The following is a 27,821-nucleotide window of genomic DNA, read 5'->3' on the forward strand; positions in this document are numbered from 1 at the left end:
GTTTTTCTACCTACTGTACAAGATGTAAGTGCCTTAAAATTTAGGTAAAAAATTTTGGTAAAATTTTTGAAAAATCTCAATAATACGAAGAGTTCATCAAGATTTCAAAGGGTAAATATCCTTTATTTTTTTAAAGTACGATGTCAACAGTATACCATTGCCTTATCTAACTCCCCCACCCCCCCTCCCAGCTTTTACGAGCTGACGAAGTCTCCAGGGTTAAAAACATTTCACCTTTATTTCATACGTAATTTATTACACACCTTACAAAAACATTTTTCGCTTCCTCTAATGTACATTTTATGTCTGAAGTTTAGTATACCATGAAATTAAGATGCCAGTGTAATATATGACAAGCAGAACAACAGACAACGCATATCGAACGCCCCCCCCCAAAAAAAAAAAATCTATAGGCAATTCTTATTTTCATCTAAAACTAGCCTAAAATAAGGCAGAATAAAAGATTTATTTATTCTAGATTACGTCACAGCTGATTGATTTTTTTTATTTTTTATTATTATTATTATTATTATTATTATTATTATATATTTATTATTAATTGCCCGATTTCACTGGAACTTAAAAAATAGGATTTTATTTTACAGCCACAAATTTAACAAAAGAAAAAAAAAAAGAAAAAAATTAGAAAATTATTTTATTGCTGGTTTTGATGGAATGACCACCCCCCCCAAAAAAATAAAAATAAATAATATGCGTTGCCATACCTATGTAAAATAATCTGGGGCTTTTTTGGACTAAATTAGCCTTTTTTTTTCTATATTTTTAAATATTAAATCCATAATTATCATATATGCGTCTATATATTTTTAAATCAATTCTACTTTTTTTACGTTTTCATTTTTTAACATTTTTTTTTTTCTTTTTTTTTTAACAATTTAATCACATCACGCTAAAATGTAAACCCTGTCCAGAAAGACGAGAGCGCACATACAAAAATATTAAATTTTCGAAAAAACACAGGAAATTCACTATTCTAAACCAACCAAGATTTTTTTTTATTTTTTTTTTTATTTTTTTAACTCAACCAACCAAGACTTTATAACCTAAGACACTTATTTGTGCAATTATGCCGACAGACATATTAATAGCATTTTTCCCGATTCCTTTCCGTACATAAAAAAAAAAAATAGTTTTACCAATTGAATGATCATTTGTTTGGCGTAAAAATGATTAAAATATTGCAGAATTTTTTTAAATTAAAAAAAAAAAATAAAATTCACAATATTGATTTCCGTTTTATTTTTACAGACTGTAATACCTCTGGAAGCCTGCAGGTGTCAATGAAACATCTGCTGCCTGTTTTTGCAAAGTTGAGATTTTTTTTTTCTCTTTTTATACAGTTTTGCTTACAAAATGTCATATCGTACATGTCTAGAAAACGATGTAGACCACGTAGCACTAGAAAATGTCCGTGAAAACCGAGAGATGACCGTCGAGAAACGTAATTACACTGAATATTTATATTGAATATATATATATATATATTTTTGTAAAAATGTAACAAGCCTGGGGGTGTGCATGTGGTATTACTGTAATACCTAAGGTTAAATAAGTTGTTTTTTTTAACTCTTATTTTAAAAAACATAGAAAAAAACTGCAAATGAGACTTACTTTTAGAAATATATGGCACAAGTATGTTAATATGGGTCACTTATTTAGTAAAATCTACAGAGTTGTAGAATGGCCTCTATCCCGTAAGCTTAGGTTTATTTTTATTTATTTTTTTCAACACGGATAAGATATTAGATAAAAGGATAATTACACTTTTTTTTTCAGATACAAGTATTTTATATATATATATATATATATATATATATATATATATATTTTTTACAACATGAGTAATCTACATATGCCCACATCACGAGTCGTAAATCTTCATATTAAAAAAACAAAAAAAAAAAGTTTCATTTTAATATGATGGCCGGGCGGGTTCGAAAACAGCGGTGAAGACGGCAAATGTGTCAACTTTCTTGAAGACATTGAAAATGTCTTCACCGGCCGACGGTGTGATGGAAGGCGTGTGAGGTCGATAGAAGTTCTTACAAAATATCCATGTGTTTTACAGACGCGTGATGTCATCATTGACTAGAAGAAATCCCCGTCCCCGATCTAACCTACCACGTCTATTTACAATGAGCGTTAAGATAAAAATTGGATGGATGGACGATGGGCTCTAGTTTTGTGCTTGTTGAGACGCACCCCAACTAATTCCTACCTTAAGAGAGCAGACTTTTTATAGGCACTAATAAATATTTCGTAAAAAGATGACCCTTTTTCCAGATAAAATCCTCTCCACCACACTTTTTTTGACTTTTTGACCGCACCACCGAGAGAGAAATGCCGGCAACCTACCGGATGGACCGATGAAGGACTTGAGGCATTACGGAGTTGACTACATGCTACATATAGAAATAATAATTGGCCATGTTGGTACTACAGCCTGGAGGCTCCGTCCCCACAGTCAATATACAAATGATCACGGTTGACCAAGTTTCCAAAAAAAAAAAAGTCTCCTTTTTGATGAACCCATCGATAAACCCTTAGCAAAGATAAGCCCTTAGATAACTCCCTCAACAATCCTATCTTTCTGATCCAGTTTCTTCTGTTTTGCGTGACCACTCGTGACACTGACAAGAATGAGCAATGGGCATGAGGTTGACCGATGTGACATAAAATCGGCGGTCTTCTTGGCCCACAAGGCCACTTTAGTGTGGTATCCTGGGACTGCTTCAGTCTGTAACGATAATCTACAAATCACATCACGTAAATCAAACAGTCACTTCTGTTTTGCTAGCTGTGCGGTACTGTTGGTGGTGTCCGGGAATATAATGCAGTTGTTCCACCGTGTTGTGCCTCCGTGAAGCGAAGGCTTGGCGTTTGGCAGCAGTTTGGTTCACACCCAACGTATTATATAAGTTATTTGAGGCACTGGGATGAGAATGCATTTTTGTCATCCGGTAACGATCCAACACGGGAGTGGAAACAAAGACATCCGTTTGGGAAATGGCTCTTGACATAGACTTCTCTTGAAAGTCAGACCTCTTGAGGGTCATGGCCTTGTCTGGTGACAGTAGAGGATCTTGAGAGTGTAGCCGTTCGGCAGATAGAAGCTGCTCATCTGAAAGAATTCGATCATATGGCATGCCGTACCCTTCTTCCTGCATGTTCTTGTCCGGAGACAAAACTCGGTCCTGAGACATAGCCCGCACAGGTCTTCTCGGCCTCTCTCTATAGTTCGACGGATCCTGAGTCATTTTTATGACATTGAGGGGAAGTGTTCCTCTGGCCGCCAGATCAGGAAGATGCCGTCTTCTCATATAGTATTCATCTGCTTCTTTGTCAGCTGTAATAAGAAAAAAAGAAATAAAGACGATTAGACTCTACAATTGTTTTGAGCTTTTGATGATCTTCAAATCTTTTGGCCTTGGAAACAATGAGTCATTGAGATGTATTAGGCTGTTGAAATGGAGATGAAACCTACAAGTCACAACCTCAAGGGAGACTCCAAAAATCCATTGAGAACCAAAATACTGTACATGTGTGAGACCTTTTGTATATTATCGGTTGGAAGGTTGGGTTGAACATCAACGATGGCATTGTGTGTACTCTAGATCTGGAGGTAAACCTGATGAGATGCCAGATCCCACCAGCGTGGAGATCCAGGGTGACCTAGATACTGGTCAAGCCGAGACCATGCCTAATGTTAAATTTTGAGCCGATTCCTATACAATCCAGTGTCTATCAACATCAGGCAATACCTTTTTTTTTTAACAAAAATACTAGTAGGGGAAAAGTTGGTGGAAGCATAAAATACTGAATGTTCAAGAGATGTACTCCTAAGATGACACTTTCCTACCTCATAGCTTGTCCACCAAGCTACACTCTCTAGACAGATTTTAGGCACAATGGATCTCTGGCCATCTTTTATATAACAGATGGGCTATCTATCTAACTACTTTCTTGTATTCGGAGGTCAGTTTTTTCTAGTACACTATTGGAGGGGGTGATGGGCTCCATATTTGGCTGATCTCCTTCCCTCAGGTTAAGGCTGTTATGAATTAGGGTTGGATTCTCCTGACCCTCTATATTTGTAGCTTTTAGCTCATGAAAGACATGTCTGATAAATATTTGGTTCAGCGTCCCACCAGAGAGCGGTCACCTTGTCATGGCATATATTCTATAGTGGTGCATGCAATTTTGGAACTCTTCAGAATTTTCCATTTTCACACGAGTCTTAAAAGCAGATAAAGAACCAAATCAAACAAAAGAGTAAAAATATTAGGCTGTCATTTTTTTTATTGAGAAAGTCATACATCAACCATAGGAGCATGGATTCGCTAAGAATTGTGAATCAGGGCCATGGAAAGAAGATCTGATACTCTCTCCGATTTGCTCAATGACCCCCCCCCAATGATGCAAGACCCAGCTGTCCCACCACTTCTATGGGGACATGTTACCAACTCTCTGGGTTAGAAGGTGTGGGTCCTAATCCCCATGACTCAGAACAAGCTTCAGGCTACCTGTGAAGGTCCATACCTTGTACACCAGTGCCTCAATTACCTAAATTACGTGGTCACCATTGACCATACGAAGAAGAGGCATAAGGTCTTCCATGTCAATGTGATGAAAGTTCATCATGACAGTGAAGTCTGCGTCCTTCCTGTGTGTAGCCACACCAAAGAAGGCGAGAGTGAAGTCCTGGTGAATTTTCTAGCATGGTGGGTCTATTGAAGATGTGGAATTCAACCCGCAGTTATCCATGGACCAGAGGTCCCAGCTACGGGAGGTATTCTGGCCCTACTTGGCCACCTTCATGTCAATGACAGGAAAAGGGAAGGGTGCACTACAAATAGGGTAAGGGGTAGTGGAGACCCCTAAACAGCTCAAACTACAAACCCTTACTCCCCTATGGACCCTATATAGGTGCTGCACCTATTGCCGAGCAGGAAACCTGGCCCTAGCTGACCCTAAAGCTAGGTAGGGAGGGAGAGAGGTGAGCACTAGTCAGCACCACTGCAAACTAAAGTACACACAAGGGAAAGAAACCAAACAAGGGAATACACTTAGCTTCAAGATGACAAAGGACAGAACATGGCAACAATCCACAAAGGAACTCCCAAGAGAATTCTAGCTGACTAATCGAATTCCAATCTGAATAGATCAGAACACTCTATCACCAGCAACTCTCTGGAGAAACTGAGTGTATTTAAGGATACAACAAAGGCGTGCTAATTAGCAGCAGAAGGTGAAGATGACCGCTGGGTCCTAAAGGTATAATCCCCAAGCAAGGTGAGGATCACCGTTGGGTCCTAAAGCGAGAGGGATCATGAAAGGATAAGGAAAATGTTTGCAAGGTCAAACGCACCGACCTTCTACAGCCGGACCTCGTATGACTGTCTGTCAAACCTGACACACCTGTGACAGTACCCCACCTTCTACTAGTGGCCTCCGGACACTCAGGACCAGGTTTCTCTGGATGAGAGGCATGGAATGAACAAACTAACAAAGGGGCATTCACCTCCGATGCTGAAACCCACATCCTTTCCTCTGGATCATAACCCCTCCAGTGCACCAAGTACTGAAGGGAACGACGCTGAAGACGAGAATCCACAATCTTCAAAATTTGGAACTCTAAATCAACCATGATTGGGGGTGGCAGTAAGGGGGGAGGACTCAAGAGGTACCACATGCTTCTTGAGCAGAGACCTGTGAAAAACATTGTGGATCCTAAGAGCCTGGGGTAACTCCAGAAGAAACGCTGCTGGGTTAATGACGGCGGATATTCTAAAGGGACCAATAAATCTAGGTCCATATAGCAAACTCGGCCAACGGTAAGATGCCCAATCCTCCTGGTTCTCGGAGACAAAACACCTGAGGTAAGTTTCCAAATTCTGATTTATGCGCTCGGTCTGTCCATTCGACTGAGGATAGAAGGCAGAAGAAAAAGACAACCGCACCCCCGGTCGAGTACTGAAAGCTTTCCAGAATTTAGAAACGAACTGGGTACCCCCATCTGACACCACATCGGAAGGAACCCCGTGAAGCTTCATGATCTCATTAATGAATACCCGAGCAAGAGTCTTGGCATTCGGAAGTGTGATGAAATGTACTATCTTACTGAACCTATCTACAACCACCAGAACCACAGCTTTGCCTGCGGATACCGGTAGGTCAGTAATAAAATCCATGGACAAGTGTGTCCATGGTCTGCTAGGAATAGGCAGCGGCAGAAGAGAACCAGACAGATGGGTATGCGATACTTTAGAACGCGCGCAAATACTGCAAGCAGACCCATGGTCAACCACATCCTGATGCAACCCCGGCCACCAAAAACGACGAGAAAGGAGGTCCGCAGTTGCCTTACCACCTGGATGACCAGCAAGCACAGAGTTGTGATGTTCCCTAATTACTTTACGGCACAGATTAAATGGTACAAATAACCTCCCCGAAGGGCAGGAGACAGGGGCGTCCCCCTGAGCCTCCAACACCTCCTCCTCCAGGTCTGGGCACAAGGCCGAAATGACTACCCCCTTCTGCAAAATAGGGGCAGGGTTATCATGATCACTACCACCCGGGAAGCTCCGGGATAAAGCACCAACCTTGAAGTTTTTGACCCCTGGACGAAAAGTAACAACAAAATTGAATCTAGTAAAAAACAGAGACCACCTAGCTTGCCTAGGGTTGAGACGTTTAGCAGACTGAAGATATGACAGGTTCTTATGGTCCGTGATAACAGTAATAGGGTGGACTGCCCCCTCCAACCATTGACTTCATTCTTCGAAAGCCAATTTAATTGCCAAAAGCTCCCAATTACCCACGTCATAATTTCTCTCGGCTGAAGACAACTTTTTGGAAAAGAAAGTGCATGGACGCCATTCGCCAGGGTACGGACCCTGAGACAACACAGCCCCAGCCCCGACCTCCGATGCATCAACTTCTACAATGAAAGGTTGAGAAACATCAGGTTGACTGAGTATAGGTGCTGTGGCAAAACATCCTGCTGGGCGGCATTCGGCCATTTAGAGAAATCTGACCCTTTTCTTGTCATGGCAGGGAGGGGTTTCACAATTACCGAATAATTTTGGATAAATTTCCGTTGAAAATTAGTAAAGCCCCGAAAACGTTGTAGAGCCTTCAGGTTCTCCGGACGGTCCCAATCAAGTACAGCATGGATCTTCTCCGGATCCATCCGAAAACTCGACGGTGACAACACGTACCCAAAAAATTGCTCCGCATAGACAGCGAAAACTCATTTCTCTAGTTTGGCATATAGTTTGTTATCTCTTAAAATCTGTATTACCTGTTTAACATGACCCTGATGTGTCTCTAAATCAGGTGAGTAAACCAAAATATCATCCAGATAGACCACCATAAACCTGCCCACTAAATGGTGGAAAATATAAGTTATAAAATGCTGGAAAACTGCAGGTGCAGTGGTGAGACCAAAAGGCATAACAAGACTCTCGAAATGCCCCTCAGGAGTATTGAAAGCCGTTTTCCATTCATCCCCCTCTCTGATTCTAACTAGATTATAGGCTCCCCTTAAATCCAACTTGGAGAACACCTTAGCTCCCACAACCTGGTTGAATAAATGCGGAATCAGAGGAAGAGGATAAGGATCTCGGACAGTAATTTGATTCAATTCTTGGAAATCTAAACAGGGACGGAGACCCCCACCTTTCTTCTTAACGAAAAAGAACTCTGCTGCGAAAATGAGGGTCTGATAACTGTGCACGTAGGAGGAAAAAGGAGGACATTGTAAAAAGTTGGAGGGTCAATCTAATCATTCTTGAAGAGTGGTGCAGCAAGAGGACCTACCCCGGAAAACAATCCTTATAGGTGAAGAATGTGGCAATAAGAATTCGGTATCTGCCGCTTGTTCTCTGTGGCGCCAGGTGCTGGAGACCGAAGTGGTTTAAAAGATGGTGGGCGGGTTTAGAGCACAAGCACTGTGCCAAAGAAGACTACGGTGCACCGGAATAAGTATGGCGGAGGTACAGGACCTGCAGGGCTGTAACGACGTCACTAGTGACGCGTGAAGGTCCTGAACCTAAGATGGTGATGGATAGCAAATAAACACGTGCACAGCATCATGGTCCAACAGAGCAGGATATACGTTCCACAGATGCAGGAAAGGCTGGAAAAAAGGACACATGATGGTGAAGGTGGTATAAAGTATGTCCAGTTGGAGAACAGCAGGAGGATGGGGATATAGTACGACCCCTATGAAATAACATGATAACAGTATCCTAGGGAACATTATTCAAGAATAGCCATAATTACTACACTCATGAATTTAAATAAAAGAGAAGAGGTCATACTCCCGATTCAGACTTTTTGGGAGCCAGGGATTGCCGCTCATGTATCCGATAGGCTTCCCTATATTTAAGTAGATGTTGTAAGGCAGCTACTGGACATGTAGTTGATGGGAGGTATGTGCCATAAAGATGGTTGTCATCTGTGATGTAATCCTGGAGTGTTGCTCTAGTGCACATACAGTAGCACTAAGAGGATTGCTTGGTGCATCCGGGCGGCCTGAGAGATGGGCAGGTCTGGCTACCCACATACCTCACCTCTGGGTGTGGTTAAGAGGTTAAAATGGAGTCTGTTGTGTGACACATTGTTTCTGTGTGTGTGGAGGGAAAAGACCTCCTGTGTGATATCCAGACTGAGCCAGTGGACTGGATGCTATCCAGCCTGTGTGACCACAGGACTGGCTAACCTGAGACTTTGTCTAAAGAACTGTTTTCTTTGGTTTGCCCGCACTGAAGGCTGTTTATTTACCCTTTTGCTTCTGGACGCTTTATGGAGCATTAAATCGACTTGGACATTTAAATGGAAACACTTCCTGTTTGGCCTCTTGACGCACCCAAGTGAGTAGCACACCTACAATTGGTGTTAGAAGTGCAGGCAGCGTTCCCAGCAAATAAGTGTGACTGCTACAAGACGTACTTCATGTTCTGGGTGAAGTTTGCCACAAACCGGCAAGCGACGCCAGACAAAATGGAGGACCTGCTTAAACATCTGGTGCATGAGCAGCAGACACAGCATCAGCCGCACTAGCAATTGTTACAGCAGCACCAAATGGCGCAACAGGAGACAAGTAAGCTGCTTATGCAGCAGCTGCAGCAGCAATAGGATCAGCAGCAGCAAATTGATTTTCTTGCAGAAGCGATTTGTGGCACGGCAACAGCTCCGACAAGGTCAGTGGACGATTTTTCCATCCGGAAGGTGGTAAGGAGAGCCCTGCAGAAAATGACCCTGGGTGATGACATAGAGGCCTTTTTGACTGTATTTGAAAGGGTCGCCAAGAGGGAGAACCAGTGGGCAGAGGTGCTGGCGCCATACTTGACCAGGGAGTCCCAGACGGCTTACTATGACTTGGCCTTGCAAGACGCCAATGAGTATCGCAAGCTAAAAGCTGAAATTCTGGTGCGCTTGGGAGTAACGATGACTGTTAGGACGCAGTCGCAGAGAAACCCTCTCGCTCCCAAATCTTTGACCTACTGCACCTGGTTCAAAAATGGCTGCAGCCGGAGTCCTTTAACCCTGCGCAGATGGTAGAGAGAGTAGTGATGGACCAGTTTGTGCACTCCCTTCCGAGGCCAATACAGACTTGGGTTGCCCAGGGTGATTCCTGGATGAATTGATTGGACTGGTTGAGAGGTATCAGGGGGTTGAGGGTTCCTTGGGAAGGCAGCCCACTCCATACTGGGGATCCCAACACGGGGCGGAGGCCCAAAAGTGGGGTGGGGTGTCCAAGGTCCAAAGGGGCGGGGGGAGGTAATGCCAAAGGTTCATGCTGGCGATATTTTATGCTGGAAATGCCACGGCCCAGACCATATAGCAGCCCATTGTCCCCTGACCTCCAAGCTAATGGACTGTAGTCTGGGACGCCGCTGTTCATACTATACACATTCGGCATGCAGTGTGAACTGTCCGCCCAGCGAGGGGCCTCAAGCTTGTCCCGTAAAGGTAAATGGTAGGCAAGCAACTGGACTGCTAGACTCAGGGAGTCTGATGACCCTCGTGAAGGCCACACTTCCACTCCAGCTGATCCGAAGGAACAATGTTGGTGTCCGCTGCATCCATGGTGATGCTAAAGACTTTCCGGTGGCCAGAGTGGACATTTAAATGGCCCAAGGTACTGAGTCCCATGAGGTCGGCGTCGTCCAGGACTTATTGCACCCCATAATTATAGGCTGGGACTTTTGTTTGTTTTGGGATCTGTGGGGAAAGGGTTCAGTGCTCGGTGGCTCGGATACGAAACCGGCTAACCCTAAAGAGGTATCACCACACCCAGAGTCTGACGGCTTTGACTTTTGTGTCTTTGTGGGGGATGAGGAGGCAGTGTCCCCTGAGACTGACATTCCTAAGTTAGGGGTGACCAGCGAAAATTTTGGGTCCACCCAACATAGGGATCTAACTTTGAGGGAAGCATTTAACAATGTCACAGTCATAAATGGTATTGCTCAGAAGACAGGGGCTGACACGAGATTTCCTTATTTTATGTTGAGTGGGGAGTTATTGTGCCGGGACACGAAAGTGGGGTATGAGCTTGTGGAACACTTATTGGTACCAGGGCCCTACAAATGGAGGGTGTTGGACATGGCCCATTCACATGTCTTGGGTGGCCATCTGGTAGTGGAAAAAACTCAGGAACGGATCATGGAGAGGTTCTATTGGCCCGGATTTCACTGGGAAATCTTAAAGTAGTGCAGGTCCTACTACACTACTTTAAGACACTGTGATTTTCGTAGTCCCCTCGTGCCATTGCCCATCATTGAAGTGCCGTTTGAGAGAATTGCCATGGACTTGGTCGGTCCCCTGGTTAAATCTGTTCGTGGGCGTCAATATACACTGCTCAAAAAAATAAAGGGAACACTTAAACAACAGAATATAACTCCAAGTGAATCAAACTTCTGTGAAATCAAACTGTCCACTTAGGAAGCAACACTGATTGACAATCAATTTCACATGCTGTTGTGCAAATGGAATAGACAATAGATGGAAATTATTGGCAATTATCAAGACACCCTCAATAAAGGAGTGGTTCTGCAGGTGGGAACCACAGTCCACATCTCAGCACCAATGCTTTCTGGCTGATGTTTTGGTCACTTTTGAATGGTGGTTGTGCTTTCACACTCGTGGTAGCATGAGACGGACTCTACAACCCACAGAAGTTGCTCAGGTAGTGCAGCTCATCCAGGATGGCACATCAATGCGAGCTGTGGCAAGAAGGTTTGCTGTGTCTGTCAGCGTAGTGTCCAGAGGCTGGAGGCGCTACCAGGAGACAGGCCAGTACACCAGGAGACATGGAGGGGGCCATAAGAGGGCAACAACCCAGCAGCAGTACCGCTACCTCCACCTTTGTGCAAGGAGGAACAGGAGAAGCACTGCCAGAGCCCTGCAAAATGACCTCCAGCAGGCCACAAATGTGCATGTGTCTGCACAAACGGCTAGAAACCGAATCCATGACGGTGGTGTGAAGGCCTGACGTCCACAGATGGGGGTTGTGCTCACAGCCCAACACCGTGCAGGATGCTTGGCATTTGCCACAGAACACCAGGATTGGCAAAGTGGCCACTGGCGCCCTGTGCTCTTCACAGATGAAAGCAGGTTCACACTGAGCACATGTGACAGACGTGACAGAGTCTGGAGACGCCGTGGAAAGCGATCTGCTGCCTGCAACATCCTTCACCATGACCGGTTTGGCAGTGGGTCAGTAATGGTGTGGGGTGGCATTTCTTTGGAGGGCCGCACAGCCCTCCATGTGCTCGCCAGAGGTAGCCTGACTGCCATTAGGTACCGAGATGAGATCCTCAGACCCCTTGTGAGTCCATTTGCTGGTGCGGTTGGCCCTGGGTTTCTCCTAATGCAGGACAATGCCAGACCTCATGTGGCTGGAGTGTGTCAGCAGTTCCTGCAAGATGAAGGCATTGAAGCTATGGACTGGCCGCCCGTTCCCCAGACCTGAATCCGATTGAGCACATCTGGGACATCATGTCTCGCTCCATCCACCAACGTCACGTTGCACCACAGACTGTCCAAGAGTTGGCGGATGCTTTAGTCCAGGTCTGGGAGGAGATCCCACAGGAGACCATCCACAACCTCATCAGGAGCATGCCCAGGCATTGTAGGGAGGTCATACAGGCACGTGGAGGCCACACACAATACTGAGACTCATCAGGAGCATGCCCAGGCGTTGTAGGGAGGTCATACAGGAACGTGGAGGCCACACACAATACTGATCCTCATCAGGAGCATGCCCAGGAGTTGTAGGGAGGTCATACAGGCACGTGGAGGCCACACACAATACTCAGCCTCATCAGGAGCATGCCCAGGCGTTGTAGAGAGGTCATACAGGCACATGGAGGCCACACACAATACTCAGCCTCATCAGGAGCATGCCCAGGCGTTGTAGGGAGGTCATACAGGCACGTGGAGGCCACACACAATACTGAGCCTCATCAGGAGCATGCCCAGGTGTTGTAGGGAGGTCATACAGGCACGTGGAGGCCACACACAATACTCAGCCTCATCAGGAGCACGCCCAGGCATTGTAGGGAGGTCATACAGGCACGTGGAGGCCACACACAATATACTCAGCCTCATCAGGAGCATGCCCAGGCATTGTAGGGAGGTCATACAGGCACGTGGAGGCCACACACAATACTCAGCCTCATCAGGAGCATGCCCAGGCGTTGTAGGGAGGTCATACAGGCACGTGGAGGCCACACACAATACTCAGCCTCATCAGGAGCATGCTCAGGCGTTGTAGGGAGGTCATACAGGCACGTGGAGGCCACACACAATACTCAGCCTCATCAGGAGCATGCCCAAGCGTTGTAGGGAGGTCATACAGGCACGTGGAGGCCACACACAATACTCAGCCTCATCAGGAGCATGCCCAGGCGTTGTAGGGAGGTCATACAGGCACGTGGAGGCCACACACAATACTCAGCCTCATCAGGAGCATGCCCAGGCGTTGTAGGGAGGTCATACAGGCACGTGGAGGCCACACACAATACTCAGCCTCATCAGGAGCATGCTCAGGCGTTGTAGGGAGGTCATACAGGCACGTGGAGGCCACACACAATACTCAGCCTCATCAGGAGCATGCCCAGGCGTTGTAGGGAGGTCATACAGGCACGTGGAGGTCACACACAATACTCAGCCTCATCAGGAGCATGCCCAGGCGTTGTAGGGAGGTCATACAGGCACGTGGAGGCCACACACAATACTGAGCCTCATCAGGAGCATGCCCAGGCGTTGTAGGGAGGTCATACAGGCACGTGGAGGCCACACACAATACTCAGCCTCATCAGGAGCATGCCCAGGCGTTGTAGGGAGGTCATACAGGCACGTGGAGGCCACACACAATACTCAGCCTCATTAGGAGCATGCCCAGGCGTTGTAGGGAGGTCATACAGCCACGTGGAGGCCACACACAATACTGAGCCTCATCAGGAGCATGCCCAGGCGTTGTAGGGAGGTCATACAGGCACGTGGAGGCCACACACAATACTCAGCCTCATCAGGAGCATGCCCAGGCGTTGTAGGGAGGTCATACAGGCACGTAGAGGCCACACACAATACTCAGCCTCATCAGGAGCATGCCCAGGCGTTGTAGGGAGGTCATACAGGCACGTGGAGGCCACACACAATACTCAGCCTCATCAGGAGCATGCCCAGGCATTGTAGGGAGGTCATACAGGCACGTGGAGGCCACACACAATACTCAACCTCATCAGGAGCATGCCCAGGCGTTGTAGGGAGGTCATACAGGCACGTGGAGGCCACACACAATACTCAGCCTCATCAGGAGCATGCCCAGGTGTTGTAGGGAGGTCATACAGGCACGTGGAGGCCACACACAATACTGAGCCTCATCAGGAGCATGCCCAGGCGTTGTAGGGAGGTCATACAGGCACGTGGAGGCAACACACAATACTGAGCCTCATTAGGAGCATGCCCAGGCGTTGTAGGGAGGTCATACAGGCACGTGGAGGCCACACACAATACTCAGCCTCATCAGGAGCATGCCCAGGCGTTGTAGGGAGGTCATACAGGCACGTGGAGGCAACACACAATACTGAGCCTCATTAGGAGCATGCCCAGGCGTTGTAGGGAGGTCATACAGGCACGTGGAGGCCACACACAATACTCAGCCTCATCAGGAGCATGCCCAGGCGTTGTAGGGAGGTCATACAGGCACGTGGAGGCAACACACAATACTGAGCCTCATTAGGAGCATGCCCAGGCGTTGTAGGGAGGTCATACAGGCACGTGGAGGCCACACACAATACTCAGCCTCATCAGGAGCATGCCCAGGCGTTGTAGGGAGGTCATACAGGCACGTGGAGGCCACACACAATACTCAGCCTCATCAGGAGCATGCCCAGGCGTTGTAGGGAGGTCATACAGGCACGTGGAGGCCACACACAATACTCAGCCTCATCAGGAGCATGCCCAGGCGTTGTAGGGAGGTCATACAGGCACGTGGAGGCCACACACAATACTCAGCCTCATCAGGAGCATGCCCAGGCGTTGTAGGGAGGTCATACAGGCACGTGGAGGCCACACACAATGCTCAGCCTCATCAGGAGCATGCCCAGGCGTTGTAGGGAGGTCATACAGGCACGTGGAGGCCACACACAATACTCAGCCTCATCAGGAGCATGCCCAGGCGTTGTAGGGAGGTCATACAGGCACGTGGAGGCCACACACAATACTCAGCCTCATCAGGAGCATGCCCAGGCGTTGTAGGGAGGTCATACAGGCACGTGGAGGTCACACACAATACTCAGCCTCATCAGGAGCATGCCCAGGCGTTGTAGGGAGGTCATACAGGCACGTGGAGGCCACACACAATACTCAGCCTCATCAGGAGCATGCCCAGGTGTTGTAGGGAGGTCATACAGGCACGTGGAGGCCACACACAATACTCAGCCTCATCAGGAGCATGCCCAGGCGTTGTAGGGAGGTCATACAGGCACGTGGAGGCCACACACAATACTCAGCCTCATTCTGACTTGTTTTAAGGACATTACATCACAGTTGGATTGGCCTGTAGTGTGTTTTTCCACTTTAATTTTGGGGGTGACTCCAGATCCAGGCCTCCATTGGTTAATAAATGTGATTTCCATTGATGATTTTTGTGTGATTTTGTTGTCAGCACATTCAGCTTTGTACAGAACAAAGTTTTCAATGAGAAGATTTCATTCATTCAGATCTAGGATGGGGGATTTCACTGTTCCCTTTATTTTTTTGAGCAGTGTATATTGGTCATCCTGGACTATGCCACACGCTATCCTGAAGCGACGCCCCTGAGAAACTCCTCAGCAAGGAGTATAGCTCGCAAATTGGTCCACATTTTTTCCTGGACAGGATTACCAAGGGAGATCCTGACCGACCAAGGAACACCCTTTATGAGAAAGTTGATAAGGGAAGCGTCATTGAGCTCGTCGCACAGATGCAGGAGAGGATTGCGAAGGAGATGCCCATCGGAAAAGGACATCTCGTCCAAGCACAAGAGGCTCAAGCTAGGGTCTACAGCCGCTCAGCCAGAGTGAGACAGTTCAATCCTGGAGACCGAGTCCTCGTACTAATTCCTACTGTGGAAAGTAATTTCTTGACCAAGTGGTAAGGGCCTGATGAGGTGGTGGAAAAGCTTGGTGAAATGAATTCTAAGATTTATCATCCAGGAAGACATACACCGTACCAGATCTACCACGCTTATCTCTTCAAGCCATGGCAAGAGAGAGAGCCTGTTGAAACTCCATATTGGCTGATCAAGCCAGAAGCCAAGTTTGGAGGAGTCGCAATAGTGGAGACGCTGTCAAAGGCTCGAAAATAGCAGTGACCTGTTCTCGGAATTGCCTGGGTGTACAAAGATCATAGAACACGAAGTTCTGATGGAACCACATGTGCGGGTGAACTTGAAGCCCTATCGAATTCCTGAGGCCCGACGAGAGTTGATCTCCAAGGAAGTGAGTTGTATATGAAACTCGGAGCCATTGAGGAATCCAAAATGCCCGATTGTCCTGGTTCCAAAACCCAATGGCGAATGGAGATTCTGCAACGATTATAGGAAGTTTCCACATTTCCACATTCGACACATATCCGATGCCGTGTGTCAATGAGCTGATCGAGAGACTTGGGCTGGCCAAGTACATAACCACCTTGGATTTAACAAAGGGATATTGGAAAATCTCCATATCACAGGAAACCAAGGAGAAGACTGCTTTTTCTACGCCCAACGGATGCTTCCAATATGTCCGGATGCCGTTTGGACTGCAGGGAGCCCCAGCCACCTTCCAGAGAGCCATGGACCGAATCCTCGCACCCAATAAGAAGTACGCTGCGGCATACCTGGACGTTATTATAATCTTCAGCCCGGACTGGGGAAGTCATCTGGAAAAGGTCCAGGCAGTCTTTGATGCTCTTAAGAAGGCGAGGTTTTCAATAAATCAAAAAAAAAAAGTGCCATGAGGAAAGAAGAGGCCAAATACCTGGGTTATGTAGTAGGTTGAGGCGAGATCAAACCCCAAATCAGTAAACTGGAGGCAATCCAAAACTTACCGAGACTGCAAGTTAGAGCCTTTCTAGGAATCATGGGATACTCTAGGAGGTTCATCCCAAATTTTGCCATGAGGTCCGCACTCCTGACTGACCTCCTTAAGGGGACGAAATCAGCAATGGTCAAATGAACTAGAGAGGCGGAGACGGCCTTTCAAGAAATGAAAGGGGCTCCGTGTAAGCAACCGATTCTGGTTGCCCCCGACAAGATGGAATGACCACAGGACTGGCTAACCTGAGACTTTGTCTAAAGAACTGTTTTCTTTGTTTTGCCTGCACTGAAGACTGTTTATTTTCCGTTTTGCTTCTGAACGGTTTATGGAGCAATAAACCGACTTGGAAATGCTTCCTCTTTTGCCTCCTGAAGCACCCAAGTGAGTAGCACCCCTACAACGTATATGCTTACCTCCACGTCTGGGGGGAGGGACATGTTCTATTAGCTGGAATTTAAGCTGGAAAACATGATGGCCAACTGAAATAAAATGATGTGGTAGTGATAATAGAAGGTTTATACAGCAGATTGTAGACTTATGTTTTGAGATGCGAAACTTTATAGGTTGGGTTGTTTCGCCAATGTAAATGAAACCGCAAGGGCACTTAATTAAATAGACAAAATACGTAGACTCACAAGTATAGTAATCTTTTGCAATGTATTTTTTGCTAGAAAAGGAGTGATGTATGAGATTACCACGAAGCACATTACTGAATTGGTGGCATTGGAGGCAGGGGAAAATACCAGTTTTGGGCGTAGACAAAAATCTCTGTCGTGGGGGATATGCGAACCGAGCCGATATCGGCATGGACAAGATGGTCCCAACACGGTAAGAATGGTTGGTTGAATTCTGGAACCGAGGGATAGGCTTTTTTAAGAATGTTCCAGTGTTAGCGAATTTTTTTATGCAAGGTATAAACAAAAGGGTAATAAGTATGGACAAATGGAATAAAGTTAAGTGTAGAGGATCAAGCAGAGCGAGAGGATTGTTACGTCTGCCCTAGGACGCCGGATGGATATCCTCTCTCTGAAAATTAGTTTTGCATCTCGTGTAATCTTTGATAGCTGACAATACGTCTGACTCGTTGAAATTGAGCTATGGGAATGGACTCAAGGATGAATACGGCAACCTAACATCTGATCTCTATGTAAAACCCACTGACCATAACCATAATAGCCTTCATCCTACATATATGATCAAGTCCATTCCCATAGCTCAATTTCAATTCATAATTGTCACCATTCGTTCTGTATGTTATTTACTTCTAATGATGCTTTCCTTCTCCCATAGAATCAATCTTAAGTCCTTGTTCCCGTTTGTGATCCCCATCCTCCTGCTGTTCTCCATCTGGACATACTTTATACCACCTTCACCATCATGTGTCCTTTTTTTCCAGCCTTTCCTGCATCTGTGGAACGCATATCCTGCTCTGTTGGAACGCACGCCATTCACGTGACAATGATGGTTCAGGACCTTCACACGTCACCAGTGAAGTCGCTTCCGGCCCTCCAGGTCCTCTACCTCCGCCATGCTTATTCAGGTGCACCGAAGCCTTCTATTGGCACATTGCTTTCCCTCGAAATCCACCCTCTTTTTAAACCCCTTTTGTCTCCATCACTTGGCGTCACTTATTGCCACATTCTTCACCTATAAGCATTGTTTTCCGGGGTAGGTCCTCTTGCTGCGCCACTCTTCAAGAATGATTAGATTGGCCCTCCAACTTTTTACAATCTCCTTCGCTATACTATGGAGAAGGAGTGTCATGCCATAGTGTGGGCCCTTTGGAAGCTGCATACCTACTTGTACAGAAGAACCTTCACCATATTGACCGACCAGAACCCTCTCAGCTGGCTGCACCGTGTGGCCGACGACAATGGTAAATTACGTTGGTGGAGCTAAGCTTTATAGCAGTAAGATTTTACCATTCGGCATAAGAAGGGTAGCGAGCATAGCAATGCTGATGGTTGGTCACGCCAGAAGGATACAGGGGAGATGGCCTTAGAAGATGATAGGCAGACCAGTCTCTTAAGCCATCTCTTGAAAGGGAAAGTGTCACCCTCATATCAACCATAGGAGCAAGGTTTTGCTATGAATTCTGAAACAAGGGCATGGAAAGAAGAGCTCACACTCTCTTCCTCCCATTTGCTCAACAACCTCCCGCTGAGCAGATGGTTTGTAATCCAACCAACAGTGGTCAGTAGGAATATGAAACAACCAGCTGGTATGGTGACACTTTTCTGTCCTTGTATAATTAGGCTTTTCCTACCTTCAAAGCAACATCTCTGAGGTAGCAGAGCCGCTTATTTTTGTGACTGGTGTAGGTTATAGAAATATAGGAGACATATTTGCGGCATTGTGACGCAATTCCAAACACAACACCTTCACTTGTATTGCTGTGCGTCCTGTGCATTAGCCCAGAGTTAATATCTATTAGATGGATAAAGTTGTATATGCCATGTCTCATATGTATAGAAAGCTAAAATTGTGACAGGAAATCTGGTGTTAATATCTCCCGCCTGGGACCACTAGGGGGTCAGATATCCTTAAGATCGGGGATGTTATAATTTTTGGTTCCTGACCAACATCCTATTTACTGGCCCCCATCTGAGGTCACCTGTGGAGGAAGGTGGGAGCAGCTGATACCTGGTAAAAGTAGATTCTGGGCCTACAACCCATATTCAGTGCTGGGAGATACAGTGTGCAGAATTCATTGTTCCATCAATGATAGCAGTTGTCATGATCTCTGAGCAGAAAAACAGACCAAATTCTACTGCCACCATGTGTCATGGATGGTAGGAGGTTTTATATTGTTTTTCTTTCTCATGTAAACAAAAAACTTTTCGGAGTGTCCTCCTGATGATGAACCCATAAACATTTCTATTAGCTAATGTGAAAGAGGCCTTTAGTTGCTTGGAGGTTACCTTGGGTCCCTTTGTGACCTCACAGACCTGCTTTACTCTTGGAGTAATCTTTGCAGATCTACCACGCCTTGGGAGGGTAATAATGATCTTGAAATTCCTCTATTTGTGCATCATCTGTCTGACGGTGTATTTATGGAATCCAAACTTTTCAGACATGGTTTTGTAACTTTTTCTTCCAGCCTGAGGAGCATCAACAACTCTTCTGAGGTCCTCAAAAATCTCCTTTGTTTATGCCATGAAACACTTACATTGTTATGAAGATCAGACTTTGATAGATCCCTGTTCTTTAAATTAAACAGGTCGCCCACTCACACCTGATTATCATCCCACTAATCCTAAAGGGTCACATACTTTTGCCACTCACTGACATCATGGTATCATTTTTCTCAATAAAAAAAGACATCTAATATTTTGTTGGCTCCATTATTAGTTTTTTTACCTACCTTTAGGACTTTTGTGAAAATCTGATGTAGTTTTAGAGTTTATCCCAAGTAGTAGCCAAGAACAGCTCTGGTCCGTCTCTGGCAGTCCCACCGGTAAGAACCCAGTGATCAGCAATATGTGAATAACCCTTTAACGCACTTATCCCCTTTTTTAAGTCCCGACCCCTGGTTCCCCCCACTCTGATGCAATTATATTCATAATATCTGCAAATTTTAGTCCCGTTTCCCATAAATAACATCTTTACTTTTCGCTTCCGTGGATGGACATCGTGAAGAAAACATGTCTGCCTGGGACGGGCCCTTTAATTGAAAGCCTGTTGTGTTAACCTCGGGCTTGCCGCTTCTTTGACGTCCCCCCGGATCTGCCACCGAGTGATTTATGTTCTCGCCCATCGTCGGAGATAAAATGTTAATAAATATTCACCAAATCTCCGGGAACGGGTTATAAATTTCCGTTTTTTGTCTTTCCGAGAAAAATATATATTTTTTTATTTGCAGAAGAAATCATCCGGAATATTTAGGAAATCCTTCCCGATTGAGTCCAGCGGTCTATCCGACCCCCTTCTATAATGCCAGGCTTAATATCCGATATGGAAATGGAGTGGTCTGCTCCATCCATTGATATATATGCAGAGGAGGCCTTCAGCCTCCGGAGCTGACATTGATGAATTCTGCTCTTCCACAACAGTCCTGTGTTCTCCGCAGATTGGGTGTGTTACCACAAAATGAGCAATTTGTTTCTTTGCTAAACCGGTTGCTCGGTAAATTATGGCTTCTCGTCTGCTGGCGGATGGAGGAGGAGAAGGGGGGCACTGTAAAAACTCTGAAGTGACAGTGAAAAGCAATTAATCTAAAAAAAAGGAGTAAATCTGCAAATCCAGGAATTTGTTTTAGGAAGTGAGGAATATTAATTTGCATTCTTCTGGCAGAACTAGGCCTCCCTTTCTTCCCGTGCCTCCCGTTCTTCCCATGCCTCCGCTTCTTCCCGTGCCTCCCGTTCTTCCCGTGCCTCCGTTCTTCCCATGCCTCCCCTTCTTCCTGTGTCTCCCGTTCTTCCCGTGCCTCCCATTCTTCCCGTGCCTCCCGTTCTTCCCGTGACTCCGCTTCTTCCCGTGTCTCCCGTTCTTCCTGTGCCTCCGTTCTTCCCGTGCCTCCCCTTCTTCCCGTGCCTCCCGTTCTTCCCGTGCCTCCGCTTCTTCCCGTGCCTCCCGTTTTTCCCGTGCCTCCCCTTCTTCCCGTGCCTCCCGTTCTTCCCGTGCCTCCGCTTCTTCCCGTGTCTCCCGTTCTTCCTGTGCCTCCGTTCTTCCCGTGCCTCCCCTTCTTCCCGTGCCTCCCGTTCTTCCCGTGCCTCCGCTTCTTCCCGTGCCTCCCGTTTTTCCCGTGCCTCCCCTTCTTCCTGTGCCTCCCGTTCTTCCCGTGCCTCCCCTTCTTCCCGTGCCTCCCGTTCTTCCCGTGCCTCCGCTTCTTCCCGTGCCTCCCGTTTTTCCCGTGCCTCCCCTTCTTCCTGTGCCTCCCCTTCTTCCCGTGCCTCCCCTTCTTCCCGTGCTCCGTGTTTGTGTCTACTGCCCCATCAGGGGCTTTCAAAAGGGTCAATGCGTAAAGTGACCGGACTGAAGAGTTGTTTGTCCATTTCCCCTCTGGTGTCATTCTTGCCTGTTTTTCACGATACAAAAATGGGCAAGGATGACAGAGGAAGGGAGGAAGGTGCGTCCGGCGGTGTCACCGTTCTATGTGAAACGAGCGGTAGAGGAGTCAGCTTTCATCTGTGATCTTTGGGTTGAAAATGTGACGCAACTTGGCGGTAGTATTGTCGTAGTCAATGGTGTAACTTGATGGTTGTATGGTCATAGTCAGTGATGTACCTTGGTTGTAGTCAGTGGTGTAACTTGGTGGTGGTATTGCGTAGTCAGTGGTGTAAGTTGGTGGTGGTATTGCGTCGTCAGTGGTGTAACTTGGTGGTGGTATTGCGTCGTCAGTGGTGTAACTTGGTGGTGGTATTGCGTAGTCAGTGGTGTAAGTTGGTGGTGGTATTGCGTCGTCACTGGTGTAACTTGGTGGTGGTATTGCGTCGTCAGTGGTGTAACTTGGTGGTGGTATCGTGTAGTCAGTGGTGTAACTTGGTGGTGGTATCGCGTAGTCAGTGGTGTAACTTGGTGGTAGTATGGTCATAGTCAGTGGAGTAATTTGGTGGTAATCTTGGTGTAAATTGTTGATAGTACGGTTGTAGTCGGTGGCAGGACTTGATGTTAGTATGGTCGAAGTTGATGGCGTAAGCTCCTGGGCAGCAATACAAATTCTGTTACAAGGCCCCCAACTATCACATACCTTTACTAGCTTTGGACTTCTCATATGGGTCAGAGATTTTTTTTTAGCCACCCTGGGCTCAAGGAAATGAGTGTGACTGCAACCTTTGCATCCCATATAATTATGCGCCTGATTGTAGTGTTGTGCCTATAAGCATTTTTCCTTTATCTTCGATCTTCACACTTTATTTTTCGACTGGAGGCTGTGGCAATGTTTTTCTTAAAAATGAGCTCACAGATGAAAGCATATAGAGGTGTGGGGATGTGGCTTAAAAAAAGGGTTATACTTGGAGAAAAGGATGGCAAGTATAGGAATTCCACATGTCTATAATGTTTGATATTGCTACCTCGAAGCTCAGAAGCTTTATTTTGGTTTACAGCAAATAGTCTTGGTGGTCTTAAGTAGGATCTTCTTTGGCATGGGATTAAAAAGGGTGGGGATTTCTAAAGTTGAGTGCAACCTGAAGACGGCCATTTGGGAAGGGGAGGTTGTTCTAGTGCCCCATGAATATTTGATACAGGAAGGTTACTGATGTTTTAGGGAAGAGCCGGCTTTGGTGGCTAGCTACTGTGGGTATTAGTTTGGTGGTGGTGCTAATACTGGTGATGGAGATGAAGAGTTTCGAATAACGTACACCATCATCTATAGTTGGGTGGTGCTGGTAGTAATGATGATGGTGGTGGTGGTGGTGATGAAAAGTTCCAGATAACCTACACTGGCATCCTTAGTTAGGTAGTAGTGAAGTTGGTGATGAAGAGTTCCAGGTAACCTACACCATCATCCTTAGTAGAGTGATGGTAGTGGTGGTATTGATAACCTATACTGTTTTCCTTAGTTGGGTGGTATTAGTAGAAATGGTGGTAATGAAGAGTTCTTGATAACCTATACTATCATCCTTAGTTGGGCGATGGTTATAGTAGTGGTGGTGGTGATTAAGAGTTCTAGAAACCCTAAACTGTCATCCTTAGTTGGGTTATTGTGGTAGTGATGGTGTAAATAAAAAGTTCCAGATAACCTCCACCATCATGGTTAGTTGGGTGACGCTGGTGGTGGCAGTGATGCTGGGGAAGAAGAGATTAAGAAACCATAAACTATCATTATTTGGGTTGTGGTGGTGGTAGTAGTAGCGGTGGAGCTGAAAAGTTCCAGATAACCTACACCATCATCCTTAGTTGGGTGGTGGTATTAACGTTGGACATGAAGAGTTCTGGATAACCTACACCATCATCCTTAGTTGGGTGGTGGTATTAACGTTGGACATGAAGAGTTCTGGATAACCTACACCATCATCCTTAGTTGGGTGGTGGTATTAACGTTGGACATGAAGAGTTCTGGATAACCTATAACATCATCCTTAGTTGGGTGGTGGTATTAACGTTGGACATGAAGAGTTCTGGATAACCTACACCATCATCCTTAGTTGCGTGGTGGTATTAACGTTGGACATAAAGAGTTCTGGATAACCTACACCATCATCCTTAGTTGCGTGGTGGTATTAACGTTGGACATAAAGAGTTCTGGATAACCTACACCACCATCCTTAGTTGGGTGGTGGTATTAACGTTGGACATGAAGAGTTCTGGATAACCTACGACATCATCCTTAGTTGGGTGGTGGTATTAACCTTGGACATGAAGAGTGCTGGATAACCTACAACATCATCCTTAGTTGGGTGGTGGTATTAACGTTGGACATGAAGAGTTTTGGATAACCTACAACATCATCCTTAGTTGGGTGGTGGTATTAATGTTGGACATGAAGGGTTCTGGATAACCTACAACATCATCCTTAGTTGGGTGGTGGTATTAACGTTGGACATGAAGAGTTCTGGATAACCTACAACATCATCCTTAGTTGGGATATGGTGGTAGAGGCGATGGAGATGAAGAGTTCCGGGTAACCTACATCATCATTTCACAGGGTTTTTATACAGATAACAGAGACACAAAACCACGATGTGCATGAAACACGTTAGCGCACATTGTAGACCGGACATTTGTATTGAGTACCTATCCGAGGCAATGAACATGAAATGAAATGAACGACACCTACTCAATTTCTTCACAGAGGAATATTTACTTGGATTGGTCTTGACGGCCGACTCGTAGGACGGGGGGAGGTGGGAGAGGTTCTGAAAGGATCTGGAGAAGGACAGGTCATACGGCTCAGTCGCAGAGGTCAGGATGTTGTTCACACGTGGTTTTTCTGTTAAGACAAAAGAAATGTGGGTTATAAGACCAAGCACTTCTGTATATAATTATATATGTACAGCTGGTATAACCTGGACATCTCCTGTATATAATTATATATGTACAGCTGGTATAACCTGGGCATCTCCTGTATATAATTATATATGTACAGCTGGTATAACCTGGGCATCTCCTGTATATAATTATATATGTACAGCTGATATAACCTGGGCATCTCCTGTATATAATTATATATGTACAGCTGATATAACCTGGGCATCTCCTGTATATAATTATATATGTACAGCTGGTATAACCTGGACATCTCCTGTATATAATTATATATATACAGCTGGTATAACCTGGGCATCTCCTGTATATAATTATATATGTACAGCTGGTATAACCTGGACATCTCCTGTATATAATTATATATGTACAGCTGGTATAACCTGGGCATCTCCTGTATATAATTATATATGTACAGCTGATATAACCTGGGCATCTCCTGTATATAATTATATATGTACAGCTGGTATAACCTGGGCATCTCCTGTATATAATTATATATGTACAGCTGATATAACCTGGGCATCTCCTGTATATAATTATATATGTACAGCTGATATAACCTGGGCATCTCCTGTATATAATTATATATGTACAGCTGGTATAACCTGGACATCTCCTGTATATAATTATATATATACAGCTGGTATAACCTGGGCATCTCCTGTATATAATTATATATGTACAGCTGGTATAACCTGGACATCTCCTGTATATAATTATATATGTACAGCTGATATAACCTGGGCATCTCCTGTATATAATTATATATGTACAGCTTGTATAACCTGGACATCTCCTGTATATAATTATATATGTACAGCTGGTATAACCTGGGCATCTCCTGTATATAATTATATATGTACAGCTGGTATAACCTGGGCATCTCCTGTATATAATTATATATGTACAGCTGATATAACCTGGGCATCTCCTGTATATAATTATATATGTACAGCTGATATAACCTGGGCATCTCCTGTATATAATTATATATGTACAGCTGGTATAACCTGGACATCTCCTGTATATAATTATATATATACAGCTGGTATAACCTGGGCATCTCCTGTATATAATTATATATGTACAGCTGGTATAACCTGGACATCTCCTGTATATAATTATATATGTACAGCTGATATAACCTGGGCATCTCCTGTATATAATTATATATGTACAGCTTGTATAACCTGGACATCTCCTGTATATAATTATATATGTACAGCTGGTATAACCTGGGCATCTCCTGTATATAATTATATATGTACAGCTGGTATAACCTGGACATCTCCTGTATATAATTATATATGTACAGCCGGTATAACCTGGGCATCCCGGTATATAATTATACATGTACAGCCAGTATAACCTGGGCATCTCCTGTATATAATTATATATGTACAGCTGGTATAACCTGGACATCTCCTGTATATAATTATATATGTACAGCTGGTATAACCTGGGCATCTCCTGTATATAATTATATATGTACAGCTGGTATAACCTGGGCATCTCCTGTATATAATTATATATGTACAGCCGGTATAACCTGGGCATCCCGGTATATAATTATACATGTACAGCCAGTATAACCTGGACATCTCCGGCGTATAATTATATATGTACAGCCGGTATAACCTGGGCATCTCCTGTATATAATTATATATGTACAGCTGGTATAACCTGGGCATCTCCTGTATATAATTATATATGTACAGCCAGTATAACCTGGGCATCTCCTGTATATAATTATATATGTACAGCTGGTATAACCTGGACATCTCCTGTATATAATTATATATGTACAGCTGGTATAACCTGGGCATCTCCTGTATATAATTATATATGTACAGCTGGTATAACCTGGGCATCTCCTGTATATAATTATATATGTACAGCCGGTATAACCTGGGCATCCCGGTATATAATTATACATGTACAGCCAGTATAACCTGGACATCTCCTGTATATAATTATATATGTACAGCTGGTATAACCTGGGCATCTCCTGTGTATAATTATATATGTACAGCCGATATAACCTGGGCATCTCCTGTATATAATTATATATGTACAGCTGGTATAACCTGGGCATCTCCTGTATATAATTATATATGTACAGCCGGTATAACCTGGACATCTCCTGTATATAATTATATATGTACAGCTGGTATAACCTGGGCATCTCCTGTATATAATTATATATGTACAGCCGGTATAACCTAGGCATCTCCGGTATATAATTATACATGTACAGCCGCTATAACCTGGACATCTCCTGCGTATAATTATATATGTACAGCCGGTATAACCTGGGCATCTCCTGTATATAATTATATATGTACAGCTGGTAAAACCTGGGCATCTCCTGTGTATAATTATATATGTACAGCCGGTATAACCTGGGCATCTCCTGTATATAATTATATATGTACAGCTGGTATAACCTGGGCATCTCCTGTGTATAATTATATATGTACAGCTGGTATAACCTGGGCATCTCCTGTATATAATTATATATGTACAGCCGGTATAACCTGGGCATCTCCGGTATATAATTATACATGTACAGCCGGTATAACCTGGATATCTCCTGTGTATAATTATATATGTACAGCCGGTATAACCTGGGCATCTCCTGTATATAATTATATATGTACAGCTGGTATAACCTGGGCATCTCCTGTGTATAATTATATATGTACAGCTGGTATAACCTGGGCATCTCCTGTATATAATTATATATGTACAGCCGGTATAACCTGGACATCTCCTGTGTATAATTATATATGTACAGCCGGTATAACCTGGGCATCTCCTGTATATAATTATATATGTACAGCTGGTATAACCTGGGAATCTCCTGTGTATAATTATATATGTACAGCTGGTATAACCTGGGCATCTCCTGTATATAATTATATATGTACAGCTGGTATAACCTGGGCATCTCCGGTATATAATTATACATGTACAGCCGGTATAACCTGGACATCTCCTGTGTATAATTATATATGTACAGCGGGTATAACCTGGACATCTCCTGTATATAATTATATATGTACAGCTGGTATAACCTGGGTATCTCCTGTATATAATTATATATGTACAGCTGGTATAACCTGGGCATCTCCTGTATATAATTATATATGGACAGCTGGTATAACCTGGGCATCTCCTGTATATAATTATGGATGTACAGCTGGTATAACCTGGGCATCTCCTGTATATAATTATATATGTACAGCTGGTATAACCTGGACATCTCCTGTATATAATTATATATGTACAGCT

General features: G+C 44.8%; 1 protein-coding gene across 13 annotated transcripts in view; it reads right to left on the bottom strand.

Moving 5' to 3' along the window:
* Positions 1-559: 559 nt before the first annotated feature.
* SHISA6 (shisa family member 6) overlaps positions 560-27,821 on the bottom strand; it is a 635,156-nt gene continuing 607,894 nt past the window's right edge. For all 13 annotated transcript variants that reach the window (XM_073660256.1, XM_073660257.1, XM_073660254.1 and 10 more), the window contains 2 exons: positions 24,346-24,471; positions 560-3,367 (listed from right to left, as the gene is read on the bottom strand). In XM_073660256.1, the coding sequence (XP_073516357.1) occupies positions 2,793-3,367; positions 24,346-24,471 (701 nt within the window). In that variant the 3' untranslated portion in view covers positions 560-2,792. The remainder of the gene's footprint in view (positions 3,368-24,345; positions 24,472-27,821) is intronic.

Source organism: Phyllobates terribilis, unplaced genomic scaffold (genome assembly GCF_046119375.1).
Source record: "Phyllobates terribilis strain yellow unplaced genomic scaffold, ASM4611937v1 Scaffold_25__1_contigs__length_18738178, whole genome shotgun sequence".
Taxonomy (NCBI): Eukaryota; Metazoa; Chordata; class Amphibia; order Anura; family Dendrobatidae; genus Phyllobates; species Phyllobates terribilis.